The sequence below is a fragment of the Lepisosteus platostomus genome, chromosome 7 (assembly GCF_059453375.1).
Source record: "Lepisosteus platostomus isolate fLepPlt1 chromosome 7, fLepPlt1.hap1, whole genome shotgun sequence".
NCBI lineage: Eukaryota > Metazoa > Chordata > Actinopteri > Semionotiformes > Lepisosteidae > Lepisosteus > Lepisosteus platostomus.
Window position 1 is genome coordinate 41,185,286 of NC_142617.1, and position 26,837 is coordinate 41,212,122.

At 41.2% G+C, this 26,837-nt stretch overlaps 2 protein-coding genes across 4 annotated transcripts in view; both read right to left on the reverse strand.

Annotated features, from left to right (window-relative positions):
- Positions 1 to 354: 354 nt before the first annotated feature.
- LOC148658789 (acidic mammalian chitinase-like) lies at positions 355 to 10,061 on the reverse strand. The gene is made up of 12 exons (XM_088640422.1): positions 9,929 to 10,061; positions 9,343 to 9,449; positions 8,835 to 8,864; positions 7,788 to 7,992; positions 7,304 to 7,360; positions 6,807 to 6,972; positions 5,670 to 5,794; positions 3,983 to 4,106; positions 3,613 to 3,795; positions 3,104 to 3,220; positions 2,413 to 2,545; positions 355 to 939 (listed from the first exon to the last, which is right to left on the reverse strand). Exons 2-12 carry the CDS (start codon positions 9,365 to 9,367, stop codon positions 695 to 697), a joined length of 1,410 nt encoding a protein of 469 aa, XP_088496548.1. The 5' UTR covers positions 9,368 to 9,449; positions 9,929 to 10,061; the 3' UTR covers positions 355 to 694.
- Positions 10,062 to 15,697: 5,636 nt separating this feature from the next.
- The window catches only part of cntn2 (contactin 2), a 35,597-nt gene continuing 24,457 nt past the window's right edge, over positions 15,698 to 26,837 (reverse strand). For 2 of the 3 annotated variants that reach the window (XM_088640419.1, XM_088640418.1), the window contains exons 17-23: positions 26,484 to 26,554; positions 25,516 to 25,750; positions 24,464 to 24,579; positions 22,555 to 22,741; positions 21,418 to 21,530; positions 19,916 to 20,084; positions 15,698 to 19,490 (exon numbers count right to left, since the gene is read on the reverse strand). In XM_088640419.1, coding sequence (XP_088496545.1) covers positions 19,384 to 19,490; positions 19,916 to 20,084; positions 21,418 to 21,530; positions 22,555 to 22,741; positions 24,464 to 24,579; positions 25,516 to 25,750; positions 26,484 to 26,554 — 998 coding nt within the window. In that variant the 3' untranslated portion in view covers positions 15,698 to 19,383. The remainder of the gene's footprint in view (positions 19,491 to 19,915; positions 20,085 to 21,417; positions 21,531 to 22,554; positions 22,742 to 24,463; positions 24,580 to 25,515; positions 25,751 to 26,483; positions 26,555 to 26,837) is intronic. The other variant, XM_088640420.1, reaches the window with a different exon arrangement.

A 26,837-nucleotide genomic window follows, 5' to 3' on the forward strand; every position in this document is an offset into this window, starting at 1 on the left:
TTAAAGGATTTGAGATACCAAAATCTGTGAGGTACTATTATATATGCTGAAGAATCTTAAAATGATATTGAACCAGATCAGAAGTTGCACCTGCCCATAAATTGCAATGAAGCTGGTGCCTGAATACTGGAATTCTGCAGGGTAGTAGCAAAGACAAACTGAAAAATGCAATAAAGAAATTAATTTATGACTGAAGGTAGGTGGAAGTTTGGATGTAACTCAGGTCCTAGGTTTATGTATCAGTTTTGTTCTATTTCCTTTTTAAGTTAGTAAGAAAACCAAATTCAAACTTTGCAAGTCAACCACATTTTATGATGCATAGTCCATAAAATCAAACACAAACAGGCAGAAAAATAGAAAATATGAACTCTTTTATTGAGGGAACAGCATAAAGTTGTGCAGCAGGACATAAGGAGCAGCAGAGTAAAACATACTGATTGTCTTCTTCAATGCGCCACCGTTAAAATAAAATGACCAAATTTGGTGATGTCTCCCAAAAAATTACAAATAGGAGATGTTGATATATTTTTAAGAATCTTCTTTGTTGTTTAATAAAGCTGTGAAAAGATTTTGAAATAATTGATTATATTCTCTTTTTAGCAGGTTATTTCATTCACTGAATTTCTGCTGATGAAATACCAGTTCCAAACAGGCAGGTCAGATACTGGTGGCCTTTGATTTCTTCTCTGTCAGGTTAAGGCCAGTCACAGCACTTGCATTTATCTTTGAACACCAGGCCCACTTGGCACCTCTGGATATAGGTGACTCCTCGGGAGCACTGGTAGAAGGAGTTGGGGTCGTGTACATTGGCATATAGTCCATCGACTTTGCCCACACAGAACCGAGGGTCGATGTTGCTACCTGAAGGGGTAGTAGTGGTGGTGGTGGAGTTGGCTCCAGGGGTAGGTACAGGGGGAAGTGGTGGCAATGTTGGCAAATCTGGCAATGGTGAAGAAAAAAGAAAACATCAGTTAACTACTGCTCTAAGATTATTCCACACAGCAATTTACGTCCATTTTTCCACTCCTAATCTTCAAAGAATGATGGTGCCAAAGTGTCATGAACCAGAGCCCAGGGGAAAAAAAATCTTGATATCGTGAAGCATTGCTTTTTTGGGGTCTATTTTTTAATATAAAAACTAGCCAAACATGGATGATGTTTTCAAACTGAGCAGTACATGAATATCCCCTATTTTTCACAAAGCACAAAGTCACAGACATCATTAACAAGCACAAAAATACAGCAGAAGGGAGACTGGACAGGATGTATGACTTGAAGAAGGTCAATGTGCCAGTTTGGTCACTCTCCCAAGGCTGCCCTGAGTCAGAGCTTTTAATGATTCATGTCAGTTAATCTTTCACCATTTCAATATATCTACTAAGTCTTAAGCAGCTGGGGGGTTTTAAGATCCTAATAAAATATTCAGGCCAAAGGCTATTGAGGACTGAAGCTTAGCTTCCCTACTGAGAACACTGAAGTTGCATGAGATATGTGTGAAGGCCTTGTGCTATTTCTAATCCTTAAAAAGACGTGGGAAGGTTATAAAGTTATTGAAGATAAGATATTAAAGATATTGATGATATTTAGAACTGTTACTGGGGATCACAGGTGTGGACCTGGGCAAAGCTTTACTTGAAATTAGATAAGAGTCTAAAAGGTAAAGAACTAACGCTTCTCAGATAATGGACAAACAACAGGTGGTAGATTGGACATCAAAGTATTTTATAATGGTTTTGCAATAGAGAATTAATAAATGTACATCTCTTTAATGATGTCCATTATATTCAACCCACCTTCTTTTTTAATCCAACTAGTTACTTAAAAACAATACTGTTGTTTAACAGAACAGTCAACAAGATTCCAGGAAGTTAATAGTGTATAAAGTGAAATTATTTCTCAATTCTTTTCATTTCTTTCCTGGGAACAAACAAAAGAACAAAAGAACAAAAGAAGAAGCCATCGGAGACTGCTTAAGACAAACATAGCAGACTGTAACAGCACAGCCTATAGATAAGAGCTTCAACATTTAAACCCTTAAGATCCTATGGAATTTTATTAATTCAAATGCAGTGAGTGTAATAGGACTACGACAGTCTGACAAGAGGCAGTCTTAATAACTGGCTGTAGAGACACTTTCCCTGGAACCTCTTTTCAAAAGATTGCCAGAACTTGACTGACTATATTGCAAAACCACAGCTCAAAAATGCAGTCTAGGGAGGTGTTTTGGGAATAGACTTAAAAATGTAAGGTGCACAATGGTAAACAGCTCTGAGGAAGAGCCAAGAGTACAAAACCCATTTTATTTCCTCCCCTGGGATAGCAGATGGAGATCAAGGGAATTATTTTGTCCAAAACCTTCTACCAAGGGATATTCTGTTTTGTGAATGAGGAGCTGGGATTTAGAAGGTTTACCAGAAGAGAGCAGCGTGCGGAGGTGGGAGATGAGGGGGTATGTCCCTTCTTTGCAGAACTCCCCAGCGAAGTCATCCAGGTCCAGGGCCCACACGAAGGCCCCTCCAAACTTGTTGTCCTTCAGCCATCGAACCTGAAAGAAGGAGAAATGGGAAGAGAGGTTTATGGGGGCAGAACATGTATATGTGCAAATGGAAACATAAAACAGAAACAGCGCGAGATAATGGGTTGCAAGGGCATAAGGTAGGAAAGTCTGCTTGTATTTTGCAATACCAACTCCTACAGTATCTTTCCCTTTTGTCACCCTATATGCTTTTCCTTCAGGTTTTAGTTATGGACTCCCTAAAATAGACTGCCTATTTCATTTTGTGCACACCAGCCTGCACACAAAATGTCACTCTGCTGTATCTTTAACTTAGTACAGTCCCAGCAAGGCACTCATTCAAGCTGCCCAACTGCTGAGAACTAACAGGGAAGGGAGATCATACTCTTAAAAAAGCAATTGGAGACTAAACTGGGTGGGTAAAAAAAATAAAGCTAAAAAAAGTATTTGATTTCAAAATTAGACGGGAAAAACCTCAACCTGGATCTACAGTATGTCTCTGCCCTGGTACAACCTGGAATTATTTTGTATTTCCTGCACAGACCTGCAGAGGCAAAAGGTGACTCTGTGGGCTCTATTCAAGGGTACCTTAGTCTCGTAGCTCTTCTTGACATCAAAGCCAACCCACTCGTTTCCTCTGGTGGCGTAGGGCACCTTCTGGTCTTCTATCCACTGGATAGTGGCGCTTTGGAGGAAAGAGCAGATCTGAAAAGGAAGACAAGAAGTGTCTGTTGGGACATTCAGAAACCTAACTGGGCCAAGGTTCAGAAAGTCTCATTTTAAGAAAACTCCACCACCTTCTACTGTAGGATGGTCTACTTTGTGAATGAGGAGCTGAGATTTAGGAGCACGTCCACGAAGATGCACAGCTTTTAGTCAAAACCTCCTTGGTGTGAAAATCTCACAAAGATAGTGAGTGATTTTAAGCTTGCCGCCAGAAGAGTTGAAACCTAGGCAGCGTATACAACATGTTATATACGAAAGTGAAGGCCACCTCTGCCTCTTTAGACCCTGAGCACTCACGCCACACTGCGCTTGGACTGGGTTGCAACATGGTGTGAAGATGCTGTTCTGCTCAGATTTCTTTCCCTGCTCACCTCGTAGTAAGACCAGAAGCCTGCTTCACGGGTGTACGGGCCTTCGGAGGCGGCACCATTGGCAGGAGCCCCGACTCCGTTCTGGGAGGAGATAAGGCGGAACGTGCGCCCATAGGTGGGGAATCCCATGAGGAGCTTCTCCAGGGGAGCTCCCTGATCCCTCCAGTACTTCATAGCGAAGTCCTGAGGCCAGGGAGAGAGGTACGGAGTGGGAGAGGACAAACAGAGGAGGAGAAACGAGAATGAAAGAGAAAAAAGAACATTTAAGACACTGCCACTTGTCCCATAGTGCTGTAATCCCCACCAGTGGGAAACGTTACATGAAGGGCACTTCAAATCATTGAAGTACAAAGCAGTGCTTTTTACTCACAATGTTGAAGTAGATGAGGTCTCCCTGGTCAGTGGAGCCACGGTACAGGGGGCTGTTGTGTCCAGTGAAGGGATCCCAAGCTCCATGGAAATCATAGGTCATCACACTGATGAAGTCCAGGTACCTGAAGATATGCTTTAGTCTTTAGTCGTGCAATGAGAGATACATGTGGCCACCCACTATATGTGGTCAATACCTGCAACATGTATAGTTGTTTTTAAGGAGGAGTGTGGAGGATGACATTATCGTGCACAGAAATTTGTATAATAATCTTGTTGTTCTGCAGTAATGTCCGTGTTATGGTCTAGTATTACTGTAGCGCATTAGAAAAATTTTACTTGTGCACAACAGAATTGAATTGAATCCTACTTGAAACTTATTGATTGTTTTATAGCAGGAAAATGTGACAGAATGGTGCTGTTGGGTACTGTATGTCTTCTCTCACTGTTATATTGTAATGCTTACGGCCGACAGGTACTGTGTAAGAGCCGGCGTACCAGAGCAGGTGACGTCACCGCCCTTCCCTGTGATAGCAGGACTACAGCTACTGGGCTGTAGAGAGATCTCTCTTTAGCTCACGGGGCTGGGTCGCTGCAGAGAGACGCGGGAGTCCCGGGTTCGAGCCTCAGTCGGGATGGGGCCGACCTAATGCGGCGAGGGCGCTCCCGCCGGAGCCCCCCTTGCGTTACATTGGTGTCAGAGTGGGGTGGGATAGCCCTTCGCCGGGGACGGCGATTTAAGCGGGGGAGAGTGTAACGCTTACGGCCGACAGGCACTGTGTAAGAGCCGGCGTAATAGAGCAGGTGACATCACCGCCCTTCCCTGTGATAGCAGGACTACAGCTACTGGGCTGTAGAGAGATCTCTCTTTAGCTCACGGGGCTAGGTCGCTGCAGAGAGAAGCGGGAGTCCCGGGTTCGAGCCTCAGTCGGGATGGGGCCGACCTGATCCGCCTGAGCCCCCGTTGCGTTACAATATTATGCTTTCTGAAATTGGAATTTAGATGCTATGTTCAGGAATAGGTTTTGTGTGATCCTGATGGTAATGATTAACTCTTAATGTGAAGACTAGCTTCACTGACAAGTGCATGCTGACTGATCAGCACCTGTAGGGAAATTGGGTTAACTGATTCATGTGGCTAGATATTCTTGTTTTCTGATTTTAGTTTTCCTAATCAAACTATTTCCATTAAAATGATTTTAGTGCTAGTGCTTCTGGATGGTTACTACTGCACTAGTAATGTTGCACTCTCAAGTGCAGGTCAAATTCCACGATTCCAGACTTGTGGGTTCAAGCCTGGATCATTTTTATAATTGAATAACCATTTCATGCAGCTATAATGTGATCAAGTCTTCTTTTAACATTCCACACTAATGCCTGCATGATGCTACACGGTCAATATCTCCAGGCTGACACCGCTTGATCACAAGGTCCTTTGTCCTCAGTGAGTCAATTTTTTTCCAAAATGGGCAATGCAGAAACAGAAAGAAGTTTTCCCCCCTTCTTCCTGTCTGCTGATGTGAGTCAAAACAGCAGCTGTAATGATGACAAAGCATTTCTGCTCTTGATAGGTTTCGCAACCCATGTTTTGAGATGTGGCTTGTGGGAAACCTATTTGCAAATCTGTCTTGATGTCTTTCTCAACCACAGGAGAAAGTCAAATAGAATAAGGCGAGGCTCACACTCACTTGGCAATCTCGGCAATCTCGTAGCCGTTGTCAATGTTGGCTTTCCCAGCAGCCACTGCGGCCGTGAGCAGCAGTCTGGGTTTCCGGGAGCTAAGGGCTTCCTGTTCAAATGCTGCCAGTAGCTCCTGCAGGTGATAAAAAATTAAATCAGATGTTTGCCAGCTTGAGCCACTGCATACCCTCCCCCCCCACCAACCCTTAAAGAAAATTAAAACAGGTTTTACTTTGTTCTGCAGTACAGACTTGGTTTTCCTAACTGAGCTTGTTATCCTTTTTCTTACCTCTGATCTGATTTTGTTTTTTTTCCAACTTGTCCTTAATGATTATATCTCAAATTTACTGTTTACGCATATAACAGCCATTCTTTTTTCATATTGCTCTTCTTTCTCTTCATTTCTTTCTGCTTCTTTGATTCACACTCCGTGCTCTCTCCATCCTGCACTATTTTGTTACTTAATTAATTCAAGATTTTGCAGTGATGATGGTGTCTTGGGATAATTGGGACAGAAAAGTAAAACCTGTTATTTTTGCTTTAAATACTTGTTCTGATCATGAAATACTATGTAATACACATTATGTTTTTGAGTAACATGATGCATAGGCTGTATAAGAGCAAAAACATACTTTGTGATCATCCCTGTGATTTCACGTTATCATGTTACTTGACTTCAATTACCTTTCAGAAGATAAAAGATATTCTTGGGGTGGCCTGACTTCAGTTTTACTTCTGCATGTAAAATACATGCTCAATGGAGACTGACTTGGCCAAACTATGATTTTCCAGTTCTTCTCCTTATGTCAAAAGTTATGAGCTACTTTTGTAGCGTTGGCTGTATGTTTCGTGGCATCCTTGCGTTTCATGGTGAAGTGCCACTCAATAAGAATATAAGCTTTTTCTTCTACATAAGTAGAAAACATGTTTTTTTGAAAACTTCAGATTTCATTCTGTTGCTGCCATCATTAGTTATAACTTCAATAAAGACATCCAAGCCAGCTTCAGAGAGGAGCTGTAGGTAACCTCTTGCATCTTGCTAAAACCAGCCCCCCCTCCATATCTCACAGAATGACGAAGATCTGATGACCTGAGAGTGATGGAGAACAGTGAGCTGTGAGGAAGACCTACGTGACTTCACCCACCTTAACCAGCACTGTGAACCTCTGCTTGTCCTCTGGGGGGCTCCCTCGCGCTCCAGGGTATTCCCAGTCCAGGTCCAGCCCGTCGAAGCCGTGCGTCCGCAAGAAACGGATGGACGACTGGATGAACCTCTGCCGGTTTGCAGCTGAAGAAACCATGATGGTGAACCTGGAGTGAGATGGGTGAATCCATAGGTGAACCAGAACTCCCAGGCATTTCCCACACCAGACCGGGCCTGCAGGTACTAGAGGTGACCATTTATTGTACACTGCTGATAGCTCCTAGATTACCCTTGGACCTGCTGTTTCTGGTAAATGTTTGAATTGGAATAGTTGGATGGTTGGAATAGTCTGATCTGATGTCGTTTTTAGGCTTGGGCAGTTTATTAACAGTGCACAGTGCGTGCAGAATGACTGACATTGAGGTTGGTGCAAAACATTCACCTCAAGCTGCTTCTACTATTGCTGCCACCAAGGGTCCCATCATTAACAGTACTTACTGGCTTGTCCCAAAGTTCCACCCTCCCACAGCCAGCAGAGTCTTCAGCTGAGAGTTCCTGTACAAGAGCACAAAAGAATATCATGCATCGGCCTCTCCTGTAGAGGGGAAGCAGGCAAGAAATCATCTTTTCAGAGTGTGTTTCAGCCTTCCTGGAAAAAAAAAAACTCTGGTCTTGGAGGGAGTCCAGAACCTAACAGATCTTCTGTGTCTTTTTGAATAGTCAACAGCTTTGGAGGAGCTTATACCTTAACTGGATCAATTTATCAAGTAAAATTACGCAGGTGAAGTGAAATTTGGATGATTCCAGATCCCAAGGCCTGGAGCTATAAATCCCTGACTTGAAGTGCTTTTTAGAATTGGAATATACAACTCATCTATAGATTATTTTTGTAATTAGCAGGAGTATGACACTTTGTAGGACTAATCTGGTACACTTTCATATAAATCAATGCCCACACACAAACAAGAGGACACATACTCACTTGTTTTTTAGGCCGTTGAAGGACTGGTACAGAGTCTCATCATTCCACTCGTAGGTGACCAGCTCGTTGTTATAATTGATGACGGAGAAAGCATAGATCAGGTGGGTGCACAAGTGAGGGTCCACATTGTCAGGCAAAAACCGTCCAGTTCCAGGTCTGTACTGGGACCAGTTAGTGAAGTAGCACACCAGCTTGGCGGCAGAACCTGGAACGGCGAGCACAACAGTGAACAGTGAGCTTTGTTAAGGGAACATTTGACAAACAACAACAGGAGACCATAGTTATTAGTCTAGCCTTTCTACTCCTGGGGTCTACTTTTGGTTTAATTTGTGAAACACTTTTTAAAGTTTAGTTTGTAACAGTGTGGGTTTTGTGGCTGCCTTTTCACCGGCGTAGGGTTGATGTCTCTGGCAGAGGTAGAGAGCTGACATGTAGTCACTAAGTATTGTTCTCCCTCAAGCAATGATGAAATTGTACGAATTTCTACGCGATGGTTGAGATCTCTATAAGAGAGTGGAAATGGACGCCCGCAGTCTGATGACTGGTGCCATGGTTCTGAGGCGAACACAGGGAGATCGCGTGAGAATGTTATATAGGGTTTCTAATGAAGACCCAGTTGGTGACGATTTACATTCTCACACTGAACTACTTAGAGAGGGACTGGCTTGAGGGCCCTCTAGTGGTGTGCAGTGGGGAACTCCTTTCCTTTCTGTTGTGTTAAATGGACTAGAGCGGACATGATTGGTCCCCTCCACAGTAATTACCCAGCATTACTGGTGCCAATTTCTACAGCAGGGGCAGAATGGAGTAGTTGGGGTAAATTCCTAGGTATAACTACAGTGAACTCACAACCGGGGAGTCTAACCCACAACCCACCAGCTATGGTTCCAGATACTTAAGAGGTTTGTTACAGAAAAACAGTCAAAGTATATTGTCAATACTCTATGTAAGAGGCTGTTTTGCTGGCAAAGGTCAGAGGTCACAAGAATACAACCTTTAAACTTTGATTTGTTTTAGTTTTTTTTAATGAGAAGTGAGAGTACTTACATGCCTGAAGACACAACACCAGACCCAAGCCTGGAGATGGTTTAAAAAAGGAGAGAGGAATTTAATTCCAAGACAGAGACTAGAAAAACTACAAAGTAGAACAAAATATATTTCTGAACCCTTTGGAAACATTGGCTATAGCACTGATGTGAAGCTTTCGAATATGGTAGACTGTAGTAGTAGTAGACTACGGTAGACTAATTAAATGACGATCCGCCTAATAATACAAGGGGTAGTGTGGAAAGGTGTGTCCCCTGGGATTTTGGAAGGATTTATATTCTATCTCCTTTCATACATACTGACCAGCATGTGGTGCAGAATATCCACTTTCAGTGCAATTTACAGTAAATGGAAGTACAGTATTTGCATGATACTGGCTGATGTAACAGCTTCATTGCTGTCACTTACAGTCAGCATCTTAGACCTCTAATGGGTTGCTAAGTTCACCAGCAAAAGCATTTCAGAAGTTGAAAAGGGTAATTATGGCTGTTTAAACATGAGACCTTACCTGCTAAGATAGTCGGTCTTGCCATTGTACCTCTCCAGCAATTCTGTCTCTCTTGCCTGGAATGTTTGATGGTTTGAGAAGCAACAGTGGAGAGTCCTGTGGTCCCCCTGTGTTCAGAATTAAAGGAATTAAAGAGGTTTAGTTAAGAGAACAGAGCAGTGCACTGTGCAATACATGCAACTGACTTCCTCGGACAGTGGAATCATTCCTGCAGTTGAAAACTGGAATTAAATTGATTCAAAATGAATAGGCGCTGCTTCAGATTCATATATTCTCATTCTAAAATACAGAGAGAAAGATTAAGATGTAACAGATGTTATTGGTTACAGCATACATTTGTTACATTTTTTAATGCCTCTCAGAATACATTGCATGTCTCAGATGCAAAAAAACAAAATAAAACACATAACAATTCATATTGAACAGTCACACCTGAAAAGAAATGAGTGTTGTAGATAAAAAACATCATAGATTACATTGTTATGCAAGTTTGCTAACCGCAAACACTTTCAATTCCCAGTTATGAGGATCAGTAACAATTCTTGCAAATCCTATGACTAATAGTAGAGAAACAAACCAATTTTACCTGTATCTGCTTGAGGACCCAAACAGATGAAAACCCCACACATGTTTCCATATTTATATATGCAAAACAGATAAGAGTCTCAAAGTCCAGAGATCCAGGGCTGTAAAGACATCTTGTGATATTGGCACAGAAGACGCAGCACCATTCTTTAAGGGTGCCACTTATAATAAAAAAGGAAAACTAAGCCAAGTAGCTGCTCTTTTATACATTTGACCTGATTTGAGGAGCCCAAGAGAAACAACCATGGCATAGAGGAGTTTGTTGTTTTTGGAAGGATAAACCAAGTTTAGCAGCGTTTTTGAAACAGCGTTGTGTAGGTGTTGTTTATGGACACAAAAGGGGACAAATCAATCAAAATTGTCAGGAATGTTGCCAGTTAATGTTCTTCTCTAATGTGCAGAACATTTAAATATAAAATATCAAGCTCTTATTCTGCCAAGGGAATAGGATGACTCCATTAGAGCTGTCCTTTAGAGATATCTGCAGCAAGCTCCTCAGCAAAGTTAAGAGTTTGTCAATAATCCTGGAAGGGTTTGGTTTGGGGGCAGCGAGTCACATCAGATAGATTAGATTGCAGATAGATGTACATTTCTTTCTCTACGTCTTTGGCCAAAACATCCTTAAACTGATTTTTTAAACCTTTTAAACCTTGTGTAACACCTAAAAACATCCTTTAGTTTTTCAGGTAAATAAATACATTTGAGTTTCCCCTCCAGGTTGTGTACAACATGGATTTACTGCAATGATTCATCAAATGTGTGTAAAGTCTTAGTTCAGAGCACTTTTTGAAGGACTGTGCTATAGAAGACACATTTGATTTTCCTATAGTCAGAGCTACTGTATTTTCCATACTGTGTACAATCTTTATTCCATTACATAATACCATAAATAACAAACACAAAAAAAATCAAGTAACATTAATTCTGATCTTTAAAAGGAGGAAGGAAGGATGTAGACCCATTTACAGCAATGAATGAAGACAAATGAATTTATAGCACAAATTGTTTGAAACTTGGTGTTTGACTAGATCAGAGTAAGAGAGGTTCAATTTTTTCATATTATATATAATTTATATCAATATGTAAAAAATAATAACCTAAATATGAATGGCAAGCAAGAAGCCTCTGTGTCAAGGCTGAGTAAATAGCTTACCGAGCAGTTCTGGATAGGTATGGATCAAGATTATTTTAAATTTGTTTTATGGTACAATTGTATGGCACAAATTAAGTATGAAAATATATAATTCTTACAAATAAACTACAGCTGTGAATGTGCATTTAAGTATTACGTACCCTAATTTCCAAATTCAGAAAGGATGAGAAAAAGTTAAGCAAAAGAATAATTATTGTTAATGTAGATTGAAAACTTAATGCTCTTAAACGTTTTGTTACAATACTATGCATTGAAAATGAGACAGATAACCTAAGAATATCATTGCAGAGATGGATCTCTCAAAATACAAATACAAACTGAATTCAAATACAACCAAAAGAACAACCTCTGAAAAATTCTTAAAATCCTTCTCAATAAAGATCCAAAGACAACCTTTATTTCTGTTCAAATACTACAAGAATTAGGTACCTGTTAGCAGTTTTGCAAAGACCAAGCTCAGCAAATCTACACTAAAGGACTACAAGAAGTATATTAATCTAAGTTTCAAGATTAGATCCTATTTATAAGGCAATAATGAACAATTCCTTCAATTGTATCGAAGAATCCAACACCGAGTGTCAAAGATCAACGCGTTGAAGTACCTGCATACCTGCCTGTTATTACGGCGTGGGCAGCTGCATGGTTTTTGTCCCAAGCTGCATGGACTGATTGTTATGTAAACACAAAGAAAACAGATAACATGGATATCAAAGTCAAAATGTGCCTGAAAATCTTCAGTGGGGGAGCAGAATAAAATCTGTAAACGTTATCAGGTCTATTCAGTATCTTATCAGTTGGAAAGACCAAAATTATAGCCTGCAGTAATATGTACAGTATATTAATCTATCAGAACATTATTAATGCAGAATATTCTAAAACATTAAACAGCAATACCTAGGCAGAACAATACAGTGAGTTGTGCAAAAATCAGAAGATGGACCATTTATCCTTTGTTCTTGCTGTTGTTCTCAGGATAAATAGGGGACATTGGTGCTATGTGTGGGATTACAGAGATTCATTTCTCAGCTGCTGAGAAGGGTCATTTATTAGCAGCTAGATAGTGCGAAATTCTTCAATAGCAGAAGACGTGGCCTTTTGGGGTAGCAGAATTCTCTGTTGACTGGGGATTGACACAGCGAACACAAGACGATTTCCGAACAAGAGGATTCCATTTGGCCCTGGAGTCTGATCCCGATCAAATCCAATTGGAGAATAAGCTGCACTTGTCACACTACATAGATCTTATTTGAGTGGTCAAATGGTAGTTTGATAGTCCAATGGCAAGGCTTGTTTATATCTGTGAGCTACTACTTTTAGATACTTCAACAAGGATACTTCTGATCTCACATAAACTACATTGCACTTAGGGTTTAAGTTTAAGTCATGGAAGTACACTGAACAGCTTTATAGGTCTCTTCAAGCTGGGAAAAGTATTTAAACTGCTTCAATTAAACCAAATGGGTTGTTAAGAGCTTTGCTGGAAAAAAAAACATGCAAGGAGAGTGACCCTATTGTACTGGCGTTGGTGGGGGATTTCAGATTGCTGGGATGATCAGCAATGAGTACAGAACACAAGCAGAGAGAGCTGCTGCTGATTCACACTCTGAAGTAAGAAGAATCCCAGGATTGCGACAGACTGATGTGACGGTCATGCGGCGGTGGTAATGCAGGCCACAGAAAAAATCAGAAAAAATAAATAAAACAGGCAGAACAAGCTGTGGAAGGAACAAAGAAACGCAATAACAAAGAAATGACATCATCTTCTCACTGTGCGGATAAATCAATTGGCTATACATGTGTAAACACACACAATAATCACACGAGGTCAGGCTGAGCAACCTTCAGTAGGTGGTGGGAAAAATGTGTGACAAACAAAAGCAGATGTGATTTTAGGTGCAAGACACGCAAAGTGATGTTGCAGTTAGCAAGGACAGTTATCCTCAGAAATTCAATCATACATTAAAGATTAATTTTGGCACTCACGTCTCCCTGTGTTCGCACGAGTTTCCTCTTGGTGCTCTGGTTTCCTCCCACAGTCCAAAGTCATACAGGTAGGACAAATGGGTTCTGGGAAAATTGGCCCTGGCGTGAGTATATGTGTCTGTATCTGTGTGCTCTATGACGGACTGGAGGCCCCTCCAGAGTTTACCCTGCCTTTCTGGGATAGGCTCTAGCTCCCTCACAACCCCAAATTGAAAGAAGTGGTTAGAAAATGAATAGATGGGCAACTCACAATTAGTCATATTTCTCATATTATACCCATTGGCTTAGGAATGGCTTGTTATTCCTTTATTTCTCTGTAGGCAGCAACAACCTGTGGACCACAACTTGTGGATGATGATGCAGGTGAACCTGTGCAAGCATTCACCTTCTTTGACATGTTGAAGTCTTCATATTAATAACGAGATAAGAGGATAAACCTAAAGCTCCATACTGTAAATGAGGACCCTTGCACCCCCAAATGAAAAAATCCAAACAATCACAAGAAGCCAGGCTGGGCAGCATTCAGCCAGTGGAGGGAATAATGTGCTCCTGACAGGAGAGTTAGTGCTGATTGGATAAGAAGTGCATGTCCCACTGACATCACTACAAGCCTGCAGGTGCCTAAAAAGTAACAGGAACCCAGGCTGGTAAATCCTAGCCCTGTATCCAAAAGCCTGGTGCCTTGTCTCCGACTCACAATGTCTGGGGCCAGAGAAGAGCCTCCTTTTCTGTGAGAGGAGCTGGAAAAACTCATTCACACAAGCATATGGATAATATGTTATTCAAGCTATTGTTTTCAATTCGATGGAAAGACCAATGCAATAGCAATAGTTTGTTAAATATTAAGTTTAGGGTAAAATTGATTCCATATGGGAAATTAGCACATCTTCAGTGGTAATGTACTGTAAATAGTTCAGGTGGGTAGCTGTGTCAGCATGTGTAGTCTGCAAAGGAACAAGTAATATGTGTATTCCATACTGAAAAGAGAAGAGAGAAAACGTTTCGGCTGTGAAGCCATCTTCAGGTGTGAGTGTGAGGTGCTCTCTTCTCTTTTCAGCATGGAATAAACCTATTACTTGCTCCTATGTACTGTAAATATTGAGCAGAAGAGAGAAACAATGTCTTTGTGAAACATTTCTTATTTTTACATTCCAGCATGAAATGAACCTTATTTGTTTCTTTGCAGCTTGAATGCTGACACAGCTCACTACTCTTACATATTACTCTAGCCTCTTATATATTGATGGTGTCAGCTGTATTAAATAATGTGAAATCATTTTTATTTATCAATGGCATCTCTTCCAGGTTTACTGAACACCTGCATCCTAGAAAGTGGCTATTAAAATGTTCAAGTGAATGAACTGATTAATGTTATAAGATATCAATGCCTGTCTCTGTTACTGTATCTCTATCAAGATACTGTACTGTATTGTTTGCCTGCCATGTTAGCATGCCTTTTAATTACATTTGAGTACATAGGACCCTCATGCATCTTAATGCAACCAGTATAATTCCTGCACTCAAACAAGAAAAAACTTTTTATTAATACAAACCCAACTTGTTTATTGAAGATGTTTTATGAGGGCCATTTTCCCAAATATTCTCAAAAAAAGGTTTGGGGGTTTCAATTCTGACATTTGGATTGCACAATGGCCTGTGACACTGGATCAATTTCATTAATCCCGTTTGATTCACGGATCATTTTGGGAGATGTACAGAACAAGATCAACTGGGAAACAATCACTTAGTAATTCCTCTTTCCGGACCAGAATAAAAATGAGGTAATGAAGCTGTGCATTGTTTTACAGACAGTATGGTTCACGATTCAGACCACAATGGGTAAGGGGGGCATTGCTGTCAGGCTCAAACTGACGTTAGTCAACTTAAGGAAGATAAGACATTTTCTTTTTGTGTTGACAAAGAGATACTAACACGTTCTTTCTTCCTTTTTTTCAGCATGGAATAAACCTATTACTTGTTCCTTTGCAGCCTACGCATGCTGACGCAGCTACTGTACCCACCTGAACTACTGTATCTAACACAGCTACCTGACACTTTTTGCAACATGTACAAACAGAGGCAATCTCTGGGTCTTCCCTCTGATTAAGGAGGGTTGCAGGACAGGGGGGGGGTCTGTTCTGTTAAGAGCAGATAACTCCAAGCAACTTAAAGCTGAGAGGTTGTGAAGAGATGGGGAAAGAGGAGGCTGAGATAAAGACAAACAGTTTCTCTCACTCTCTCAGCTGCAAAATGAGATCTACACAGGTATTCACCTCAGACTTGCACCTGACGGATAACTGTCTTAAGCTACACTATACATATAGGGCAGCCGTATGTCATATGCCATAACCATCAACATGTAAAGGACACAGGGCACTATACTGTTGTTTAAGGCTACTGTGTTAACAGCATTTATGTTAAAAATACCAGTCGTGATAATGAAATAGTGAAATGATACACAACTTTAAAAACATTATAATACAATGGTGAGGGAGAATACTGGTCTCTCCACAAATTGGTCAGTCTGGGATTGGTTTTGCCTTTCTGTCCAGGCTCCAGCATGAAGTACCAGCAAGTCCCAAGTACCTGTGTGCAGGTACCACATCATTAAAGCTGAGAAATGCAAAAGGAGCATTTTTATGTGGTGGAAGGATCTTTTCAGTTTTATTCACTAAAATCATTTTACAATCACACATTTCTTGTACTGAAACAAGCCATAATACAACAGGAGTAATGCACTTCTGGATATGCATTGTGCTGGGACACTGTCACTTTGCTTCGCTCAGCTTTCACACATGTAAATGTATTCTTGTGCATCACAGACATTGAAGTGCATTATTTCTTTAGCTTAACATATTTCACAGGGGAACTGGGAAATAAAGCTACTGTGGGGGTGATGTAAGCATCAGTGCATAAATGAGTTGAATTCGAGTATAGATTACAATTCCGGTGCTCCTCACACCCCGATACACAGCAAACAGACCTGAGTCCACATCCGACCTGCGGATTTTGCAGGGCTTGATACGTAATCATCTATAATTCATCCAAGAAACACCAGCAAATTGATAGGGCTTCTACGGAGTGACACTTTGTTTCTTTGCATGCTCTGCTTTTCCCAGCTGTTTTTCAGTTCAAGTGAACTAGAGGACATTTAGTGCAAGAAATCATGTCTGTCTAGTTTTTACTGTCCCTTCCATGAGTTTCCTTTTTCACATTTTTGAAATACAAAATTCCTTTACAAAATCATAGTAAGATCAAATAGAAAAATCACCCTGTACAGCCAGCAGCATGTTATGATTAATGGTGCACAAATTAAATGCAAAGGACTCCCTGGGTGCTCATTCATCCATCTTCCAGAAAAACAAAAGACTCAAAGAACATGAATTCTTGAGTTTTGGATCAACAATACAAAACCAACGTTATAATACAAGAGAGTTATAACATTTGTAGTCCTAGAGGATAGTGTGCTCCTTTGTTCACTATCCTTCTTGCAAGGGACACTTTTGGCTTCACTGAGCACCAGGAAACATGATAAGGCATAAAACAGATGTAATATTCAAACTACCATCTTGCATGAGTGCAAAAATCAAATCTTTTCGTAGCAGAAATGGAGTGTATTCGAGGTCCTTCCTAATTTTTCACCAGATTCAATTCAATCTGGTTTCAGTTTGCAGAAATGTTTGCTTTTATCCATAAAACATTGATGTGGTGCAGAAAGAAATTGCAGTCAAGATGAGCAGTACCTTGCCATTGTAAAGCAGGGGGCGTATTTGTTAGCAAACTAACTTAATATGTCCATCCATTTCTCGTCTTCTGAAATAAAGGCAGTTACAGAAAGTCATTTTTTGAGCAGTAACTCAAAGACAACACATAAAAACAGAGTGCAGGGTATTAGAACATTATGATAGATAAAGATTCTTAAAAATGTTAAAATGCTCAAAAATTGCTGAGCAGCTGTATCACAGACAGCAGCTTTCATACTGTAAGTAAAGTCTATAAATAAGATGACAGTGTTCCTCCAAAATGTGATTACTACATTGTAAACCTTACGGCTGACCTTCTTCATTAGCTTTTGTTGTCGTAGTTGATTAAGATAAGGAGCACTTTTCTTGCTAAGATTAGTTTAGTTTGGTCAATCTGAACTTGAAGTGATAAAGAAACTGACACAATTCGTGCATTATGATAAAACATACTGGCAAGGGATCTCTGAAGGGTGGACTTGGTGTGTTTTTACTGTTAATTGTCTTTGACTAGACATAGGTGTGCTACATTGCCTGTTGTGTTTCTACAAGTGTACAATCTGTTATTTTGTGGCCAGCAGCCATATCACCCTGCAACTCAAAACTGGCAACCCACCGAAGCTAAGCAGGTATGAGCCTGGTCAGTACCTTGATGGGAGACCTCCTGGGAAAAACTAAGGTTGCTGCTGGAAGAGGTGTTAGTGCAGCCAGCAGGGGGCGCTCACCCTGAGGCTCATGTGGGTCCTAATGCCCCAGTGTAGTGATGGGGACACTATACTGTAAACAGGTGTCGTCCTTCGGATGAGACGTAAAAGCGAGGTCCTGTCTCTCTGTGGTCATTAAAAATCCCAGGGCGTTTCTCGAAAAGAGTAGGGGTGTACCCTGGCCAAATTTCCCATCTGCCTTTATCAATCATGGCCTCCTAACAATCCCCCTCTATTAATTGGCTTCATTACTCTGCTCTCCTCATCACTGATAGCTGATGTGTGGTGAGCGTTCTGGTGCACTATGGCTGCCGTCGCATCATCCAGGTGGATGCTGCACATTGGTGGTGGTGGAGTCCCCATTACCTGTAAAGCGCTTTGAGTGGAGTGTCCAGAAACGCGCTATATAAGTGTAAGCAATTATTATTATTATTATTTTACTTATCTGGAGATCGTGAGATAAATATGTCGGAAAAACAAAACCATTATCTCCATATACCATATATTGGCAGTAGATGTCCTTATTAAGACATGATTAGCACTATCATTCAAATTTAAAGCCTTTATGTTCAGAAAAGGCAGAGACCATGTCTTGTGTCTTGAAAAAAGGTAGTTAATAAAAGGTTGTAAAGATAAATATGGTATAGCTCCCAAAGACCGCCAGTGACATTCACAGAACTAGAAACTATTTTCTTAAGCAAACTCAGTTTGTTTGGGTATACAGTGCATGATACCCCACTCACCTTGTGAAGGACAATTATCTACTGTTTCAGTGTCAATAATCTGTTATATCTATGACTTGTAACAGATAAATGGTAATGAGATAATAAGGCCCCTATCCCATCTTCTATTTTGTTCTGCAAGTTTAAAAATGAACTGTAACCCTGCTTTTCCTCAAAACAACTGCAATGGAGCTCCTGCGTTGGAATCGTCACAAGTACATAGTTAGGTTTCTTGATTTGTTAAAATCTGTACAGTATACTGTATATTCCTTCTAAATTTAGACCCTTTCAGTCAAGTATAAATACTAATCCAAAGAGGCCTAACATTTTTTCCACTATTAACCAATTATTTGACATAAAGCCTCAGAATTCTGCCAAAGAACTATTCATTTTTGAGTTTATTAGTAAAAAATTTATAAAAAAGAAATTACTCAAAGTTTTGGAAAATTTCATATTTTCAGCAAAGTGAAACATTTGCAGTAAAGCGCTAATGACTGCACTGTGAGCACAGCATGGATTGATTCTCCGGATTAGATTTTATTTTTTTATTTGCTCTGCTGTGAAACTGGAAAACTGTATTGGCACAGTATATGAAGCTGATCTTTTGCCCTAAGGTGCCTGTTTGAGTTAAACGGATAACTCAGGAGTCACCATATTAGTATTTTATAATTGAGGATTGTGTTTTGGGAGAGAATACTTAAAGCAGCTAATAGATTTATGAGATTATTAATATCAGAGCTTTTAGAACAGGGCTTGTATGACTCAGAATCTGAAATCTGGTCGTAAAGGGCACGTGGGAGGTAAAATGGGTGGGAAATAGTGGTTACTGCTCACGTGGTGTTAAGGTAAAATTAATGATTAAATAGTCCAAATATTCAAGGTAATATTCTGTGAGGCAAATTCCTACAGATATAATGGTTATATTTACAAATGACAGTCCTTCCTTCAGTTTTTCCTTTCTGAACGTTAGCAAACTAGCAAGCTTTTGCAGTCGTACAAAATCTTGTATTTTTTTCTCATCAAAAAGTAAAAGTACATTGTCATTTTATTTCTTCGCCTCTTCCCAACGGGTTTCACAAAGGCGCAGGGCAAGGCAAGTGAATTCAACCAATAAGTTTAGATCTTGATGTAAACCCTCCAGGGATTGGTTTCAGTCAGGGCTCCAATAAACCAATCAGGGTGAGTGTTACTGCGGTGGCGGTGACGACTGTGTGAAGGGGGGTGAGGTCCTTGACTGCATTCTGTACCATCATGCCTGTGCCTGAAAGCAAGAGAGAGAAACTTTTTATAAGAAAAGCAGATCCAATATCCTTAAACCTCTCACTCCTGGTTCTGGAGAACCACTGAATCTTCATCTCACCTGAGTTTCTATGAAACTATTATTGAATTGGTTGGCATTAATTGCTGTTCAACAAATGAGGATTTGTACAGTAGCTCAGGGCTTCTCAGGACAGCAAGGTGGGGGGTTACTGCATGTTACATGTTACATGTGGGTGCTAATAATGTAACATCATGTAATTAAAGAGAAATCCAAATCTCATTTCACCTGTTGATCTCTGTTTACTACATTTGCTTGATCTCAAATTAGACTATCCTTATATTGCTTGTGTTGACCTCAAATCTGGAGAGGAAGGTGTCCTGGTCTTTCTTCCCGGTTCACCCTCCTCTACCTCCCGCTCTCCTCACCCGAATCCCTGGACACGATGAGCTCGTGAGGCGCCCCGTCGCCTCCCTCCCCCCAGGCCCGGATCTCCAGCACCACGTAGCCGTTGTCTTGGGGCAGGGGGAGCCTCACCGAGGCCTTGCCCTTCTCCAGCACCTTCAGCGCCGTCTGGCCCTCGTGCTTGTAGAGAACCTGCCAGACACGGGCGGGCGGGCAGTGAGAGGGCTGGCCGATGCCCACCCGGGCGGGTGGGACCCGCACGGCGCCCATAGACCACTCGGACTCGAGCTGGCGTCCTCTCCTCGAGCTGTGTGCTGGTGTATGTTGAGAGCGCGTGCAGTTCTCTGTGGCTCATCTTTCATCTCTGAATCTGGTAAGGCCAATGGGATATTTCTCTCTGTCCTGCAAGTCCAGGTGTGGACCGTCACTTGGGGAGAGAAATATCCCATGCTCAAACCAGCATCGTTACTGTTTGAGCTCCCCTGAGGTGCTTTTTAAAATCTAGTCTTGGACAGAATATGCAGCAGGTGCTTCAAAATGGAGAGATTCTAATGTTTTTTCGCCAGCAGTCTGTCAAGGTTTCGATTAAATAGAACAAATTTTAACCTTCCTTCATGTTTCTTATAAACCCTTTCTTATGCTACAGGTTATAAGAATTAATAGAGTGTATAGATGTAATTGACCTTTGCTAATGGTTAATTGCAAGTTTATTAACAGCAGTATGATTATCCTCAGACATAATTTTTATTAATACACATTTGAGTGCTGAGAACCTGTCTTTAATGTATTTATAATGCTTGATGTGTGGATTGAACTGTTAAAATGTTACCCAGGAGTCTGTATTTTGCCTGTGGGAAAATACGAATGCTTTAAACAGTCAACTGAACACGCAATTGGGCCCTAGGTGTACTTAACACTGGCCTCCCTGTACAACATGACTAAGCATTTAGCTGATTGACTACTTATGGGTTCACATGTCCCAATTTTCCACCAATTCTTTAACTGCTGGAGCTATAAAGACACCAGTAAGACAAGCTGACCAGACAAATTACATCAACAGGGCAAATAAGGTACATAATTACCTTCAACATTCAGGATGGTGGGACATTCCATACAAATGCATTGTTTTTGACCCTAGCTAACATCATCTAGACACCAATAGACCCAATATTTGATGTTACAATTTGCTTCAGAAAGTAGAAACCTCAAAAGATTATCTCTAAAGCAAATAAATGTCTCGTCCTGCAGGAAAATACTCCTCTGTCACTATGAAAAAAGTTAGGCCGCTCTCAATGTGTTGTTCCTGTGTGAAAGTGGTGTCTGGAGAGTACAAGCGAAGAGAATAGACTCTGCTTGCACCAGCACAGACACAAGTCAGGGGTGCCAGAGTGACCTAATCAGCTACAGGAAGGAGAAAGGTCATATTGATTGATGACTGAAGTGAAATAGAAATCCCACCACAATACCCACACATCCAATCCCCCTCTTCTCTTTCCTCTTTATCAGGCGTCTTGTGGTCACTCACCTTGTACCCCAACACTGCTGACTCATTCTTCAGAGGCTTGACATGATCCCAGGCCACTGTTACCCATGATCCATCAATCCTCCACGAGACATTCTCCGGCGCTCGGCTTGGGGCTAAACACACCGCACAGAGGTCGGTTAGCATCCTTTTAGACCAAAACAAGCTGGAAATACAGTAACAGATTGCCTATCTAATTTTAAAAAATCTTATATAACTAAAAAAATAATTAATTTTCCTTTTTTTAAGATGAAATGGATAAGTCATTCACTGAGTTGCATGACTTTGTTATGTTTCCATTTCGGAAGAGACAACTCACAGGCAAGCGTCTTGAAAAAGTTTTCACCCGCATGTATCTGTGACAAGACATGAAAATTGCTTCCCATCAGTGTGGACGTCAAATATCGGTAACGTTATCCAGCCAGAGCCAGAATTTGCACACTAGGGAGAAGATGGTAGTTGCTGACTTTCCACTCGAGGCCTCTAATTTCTCTTTATAGACAGACCTAAGGTGAATTACCAAATAAAAAGGATAATGATGGAGGATTAATGAACATGGGTGTGATTAGTTGTGTTTGGGATATAAGGTGGTGATTGGTGCCTGGGTTTTAGCTTGGGTGGTTGATTTTGCTTGAATAAAGCCTGTAGCACCATATTTCACTGTATGTTTTCATGCGCTCAAGCCTCACCAGCCACCTTATTTAGAGAGAAAATGTGGCTCAGGGTGCAAAGGGAATTTTAAACAAAATGTTATCTTGCTAAATTCCCTAGGTAATTCTATCTTTGTATGGTAAAATGCTCTGTTTTCCATTTGCTCCACAGTAGTGTTACCACACCATTGATGTACTTAACAATATCAACTTGATATAATAGCAGAGTCTTTTACAGTAAGCATTTCTAGAGCCACAGACTACCTTTTACCATTATGCTGAGATTCAGTATGAGTATATAATAGTGTTGACATTCTCTAGTCTAGTGAGGTGAATAGGAGCAAAGCGAATACCAATTCTAATGCACATGTACATATGGCAATAAACTCCTCTACTAGGAGAAGCCCTGTGAAAAGCACAGTGGAAGCAAGTTACAGCATTGCGGGGGAACGGTGCCATGGTAACACTTCACAAAGAGGGCTTGTCTTACGGGGTTTCTTGGTGGTGACGTTGGTGAAGGGGCTGGGCGGCCCAGTGCCCGCACTGTTGTACGCCAGGACGGTGACGTGGTAGAGGGTGCTGGGCCTCAGCCCCGAGACTCGTGCTACCGTCTCCAGCCCCATGGTCCGCACCCTGTCTGCCGCGGCCTCCTTCTCGTTCTGCCTCCAGTATCGGATCTGGCACAGGAGGTCAGAACACCACAGCGTTAGGAAAACGACGGATTTCACAAACCATGTACACTGGCCATCGGAGTAACCTGAGCTCCAAAAAATGGGAGAATTCCAAACCCAGCTGGGATTAGCTCACCTTTCTAATATTTTCTAATAGTTGGTATTGGCCTTTAGGTAGAATGCATAACAAAGTTGTGAGCAAGGTTATCCCAGTGCTACAGACATCCTGCAGAGAGTTCTTCCTATTATACAAAGACTAGTTTTGACAGAACAAGCCTCCATATAATATCACTAACCCTCTCGTGAAACAAAATAGTTTTGGTAGTTTTCTAATAATTTATGACAAATCAAATTATAGCATTCAATAATTTATAACAAATATAACAGACAAACCTACAGAAAGGTGTTGCTGTTCTACAATTGTTTGGTTAGAAAGAGCGTTGTGAAAAATCAGGCAATTTCATGTATGATGTTACACCAGGATAACATGATGGGTTCAGTGTCAGATAGCCAATCGGAGAGCAGCAACTTGTGGCACCATAGTGCAATTCTCATTTTATATGCCCTGGTTTGAAATAATCAATTGTTAATCGGCTTTATTGATGTGACCCTTGGACCAGCATTGCTCCAAAACACTTCTGCCTTTTTGACTTAGAGAGGTGAAATCTACAGCCGAGTCCATGTTTTTAATATATAACATGGCCAACTCTTGCTTTGGACACTGCAAGCCCGTGTGCTATTGGGTAACCACAAGGAGTCACTGTTGCTCAGTGAGTGGAAGACATTCAGCTTGATGCAGGTCAATTTCAAAATTCACTTTAATAACACTTTTGTGTCCACTAAAGGGAAAATACTATCAAATTGTTACAGATAGCCAAAATGGCCCACGTGATGTATTATTATTTATCTAATGAGGTGAGAGTGGAGTTGATATCTCTCTGGAAGGCACATTGAGCTCTCAGACAAGCACTTTGGGAATGCCAATGCCCCACTGAAAATATTATCTCATCCAACTGGCTCAGCTTCTCTCCTACTAATCAGAGCAATGGAACTCTGCCCCCCATTATCATGCGTGCCGTTGCTGCCTGGCAGGGGTTCATGCTGCAGTGGACAGAAAGTTGTATGGCTCTGATCCAAGGCCTTGACTTTTCAGCTATAACACAGCATGAAAAGAAACTGCTGATCTCAGAAATAAATTCAAATCTCATTCTGTGAAAAACATGCTTAAAGATGGGCTCATGGAGTGCTTTCTTCCACCTCCAGTGACAGAGTTGGTCATCTCTATCTCCTCTGCTCTTCAAAAACAATGTACCTGTACTACTGTCCCCATTATGAGTATTTCCATACCAGTGTGCTCTTCCTGGTGTTTAATATTGGTGCAAGGTGTTTTCTGTCTTAATGTTTAAGTGCTGTGCCTTCCTAGAGTAACCTGAAATGAAAGTGTTAAATGAAAATGTACTATGGTACTGTATGTGGTTACCATGGTTAATAGGGATCAAGCTGGAGCTGAGCACACTGAAATCTTCGTATAATCATAAACGAATACAGGAGTAGTATGAGCATCTTTACAAGATGCCAGGAAGAGCAGCAAAATTCCATTATATCAATGACTAAATCTGGCTAAACTGCACAACAATACAGGAGTGTATCCTTCCCCCCCAGAGAACTGAAAAATCAAATCTTTACGGGAAAAAAAGCTACAAAAAGTCCACCTCCATGGTGCCTGACCTCATATCCTCTCAGGATGCCGTTGGTGGACAGGTGCTGCAGGGGCTCCCAGGACACCTGGATCTCGAAGGCCGACAGGCTGGTGGCGTTGACTCTTCGAGGAGTCTCAGTGGGCTCTGGTGGGGGGGAGGATTGAATCAAAGGGAGTTTATGACATTTGAAACAATAAGCAGATAATAAATGATAAGACATCAGGTTGGCCTGTGCTGTTGCTGCATACAGAAATAAAATGCCCAACAGAGCTCCAACGTCAGCCCTTGAGAGCAGCTTGGTGAAAGCACACCCTGCAGGGCAGTCTTCAAGTCACACTGATCAGGATCTTCAATCTGGAAACTCAAGGCAAATCATACATGAAGGGTCCATATGAAGAGTTGTAGCAGCTCATCCGTCACATTTACTAGCCTCAATTAAATGATTGCTCCTCTCTACACATCCACGAGGCTACCAGGATACATTTTACATCACCAATCTATTTTTGTCACTATACACTGTCACTAATTTGTACCATTTTCAGCCCTTAGGCTGAAGCTATTTTATTCACAGACACTGAACTGCTTCTGTTTCCTTGCAGAATGTCAGCCTGTGTTTGACAACGCCCTCTAGTGTAAAATTGCAAATACACAAACAAATCATTTGTTCCAGCAACAGCAAAACGGGTCTTGTTCCACCACCTGAATGTAGAATGAATTAAGTGACCATTTAATTCCCTGAATAAACAAAACACTTCTTTCAGGGCCTCCAAATGTTTTAGATTTTATATTTAATTAAGCACAGATTTTCTCTCATCAGTCATAAGAGATGTTGAACTCTGCATCTGATGCAGGAATTTCTTTAACTAAGATAACTAAGATTTGATGCTTGTAAGGTTGTTTCATACCATGATACGAATGTCCTCACCTCTTAATTACGACCTGTTCATTGTCCTACTACTGTCATTGTTGTTTACACCAAGTCACTCAAAACTCAAACCAGTTCCCCAGGTTACATCGCTCTCCAAGCACCTAGGTCCCCACCCTGCATCCCTGCTCCTCCTTGTCCATCCCTCCCCTCACCTTCCTCTGCAGAGTAGACCAGAGCCGTCTGGCTGAAGGGGCCTTCACCCTTCTCGTTGTAGGCCTTGATCTTCACCTCGAAGGGGCAGTAGGCTGCCAGGCTCTCGTTGTGGTACACAAAGCGAGATGACTCCACATTGGGCACCTTGACAATGTGCCACTGTGGTGCTGCTTTCTTCCGGAAGGCCAGGATGTAGCCAACCTTTTCTCCATTCTGGTACTCTCGAGCCATGGACTGGAACAACATGATTTCAGAAAGACACCAGAGAATCTCTTTATCCTTCAAGGTCAGACCACAAAAGATGATGGGCGTATAAACATTTAGAACATTCAAGTACCAAAACTCAATGCTCAATGCTTGTTTTAAGACATTCCTTGATCCTCGTTGTCTTTGAAATTGTACACTGACACTCTGAAAAAGCTTCTTAGCTAGCACTTAGTCCACTCAATGGCATGATCAGGCATAGACTATCATAATTGTTGGAAAAATTACCCCAAATTACATAATTCTGTGCCTGGGGGATTAAAATACACGTGCAACATAACACTCCCCCAATAGAGTTAAATGTTTATCACAATTCTAATCTCTTTAAATTTTAATACTACTTCAAATCCCTTAACTGATCAAGCAACAGTTCTTGAAGTCTCAACATCTACAGTATTTACTAGATGATGGGCAGTTTTCTTATTACAAATTGCTGTGTCAGTGTTGTTTCAACCAATATTTAATGGGCTGATCAAAGAGTATAATGTCAAAATGCATTGACTGAAATAGTTTGGTGTGGATGGTGAGAGACTATAAAGACAATTCAGAGTAAATAAGATGTAGTGAATCAGCAGGATGATGTAAGGACTTATTACAGAATATTTGCAATTTGTAAATTGCAATCAAGGGTAAGAAAATTGAAAACTGAAGCAATAGCAGTGGAACGGTAGTGAATTTCAGACAATATCAATGACGCACTCACAGTCCAAGTAATGATGAGCTCATGTCGGTCTCCACCACCTCCACCAAGTCCACTAGGGGCAACCATGGGAGCTGATGAACAACAGTGCAGTGTTAGCACACCAGGGGACAGTCACATGGAGAGACGATAAAGCTGATAAAAGATCAGACTTCCAGATCTCCATCGTCAAGAACGTTCACCTGCCTCATCACTGCACTGAACAGCTTGCAGCACTTTGCAGAATGTGTAACTGTGAATGAGTGCCAAGGCAAATTTTAACACAAAAAAACCCCCAACACTGTGTCAAGTGAGAAAGACAAAAATGCATCATTGGAACCATACACCTCTCTATGGCATATACCCTGATTAGTCGAC

Excerpts from the sequence above, each read along its gene's own strand:
- LOC148658789 (XM_088640422.1), bottom strand. The coding sequence starts at position 9,367 with ATGGCAAGACCGACTATCTTAGCAG. Across the intron at positions 6,973-7,303 it reads TGGAACTTTGGGACAAGCCA|GTTCACCATCATGGTTTCTT; the intron begins GTAAGTACTGTT and ends ATCTCACTCCAG. Across the intron at positions 2,546-3,103 it reads AGAAGAGCTACGAGACTAAG|GTTCGATGGCTGAAGGACAA; the intron begins GTACCCTTGAAT and ends TCCTTCTTTCAG.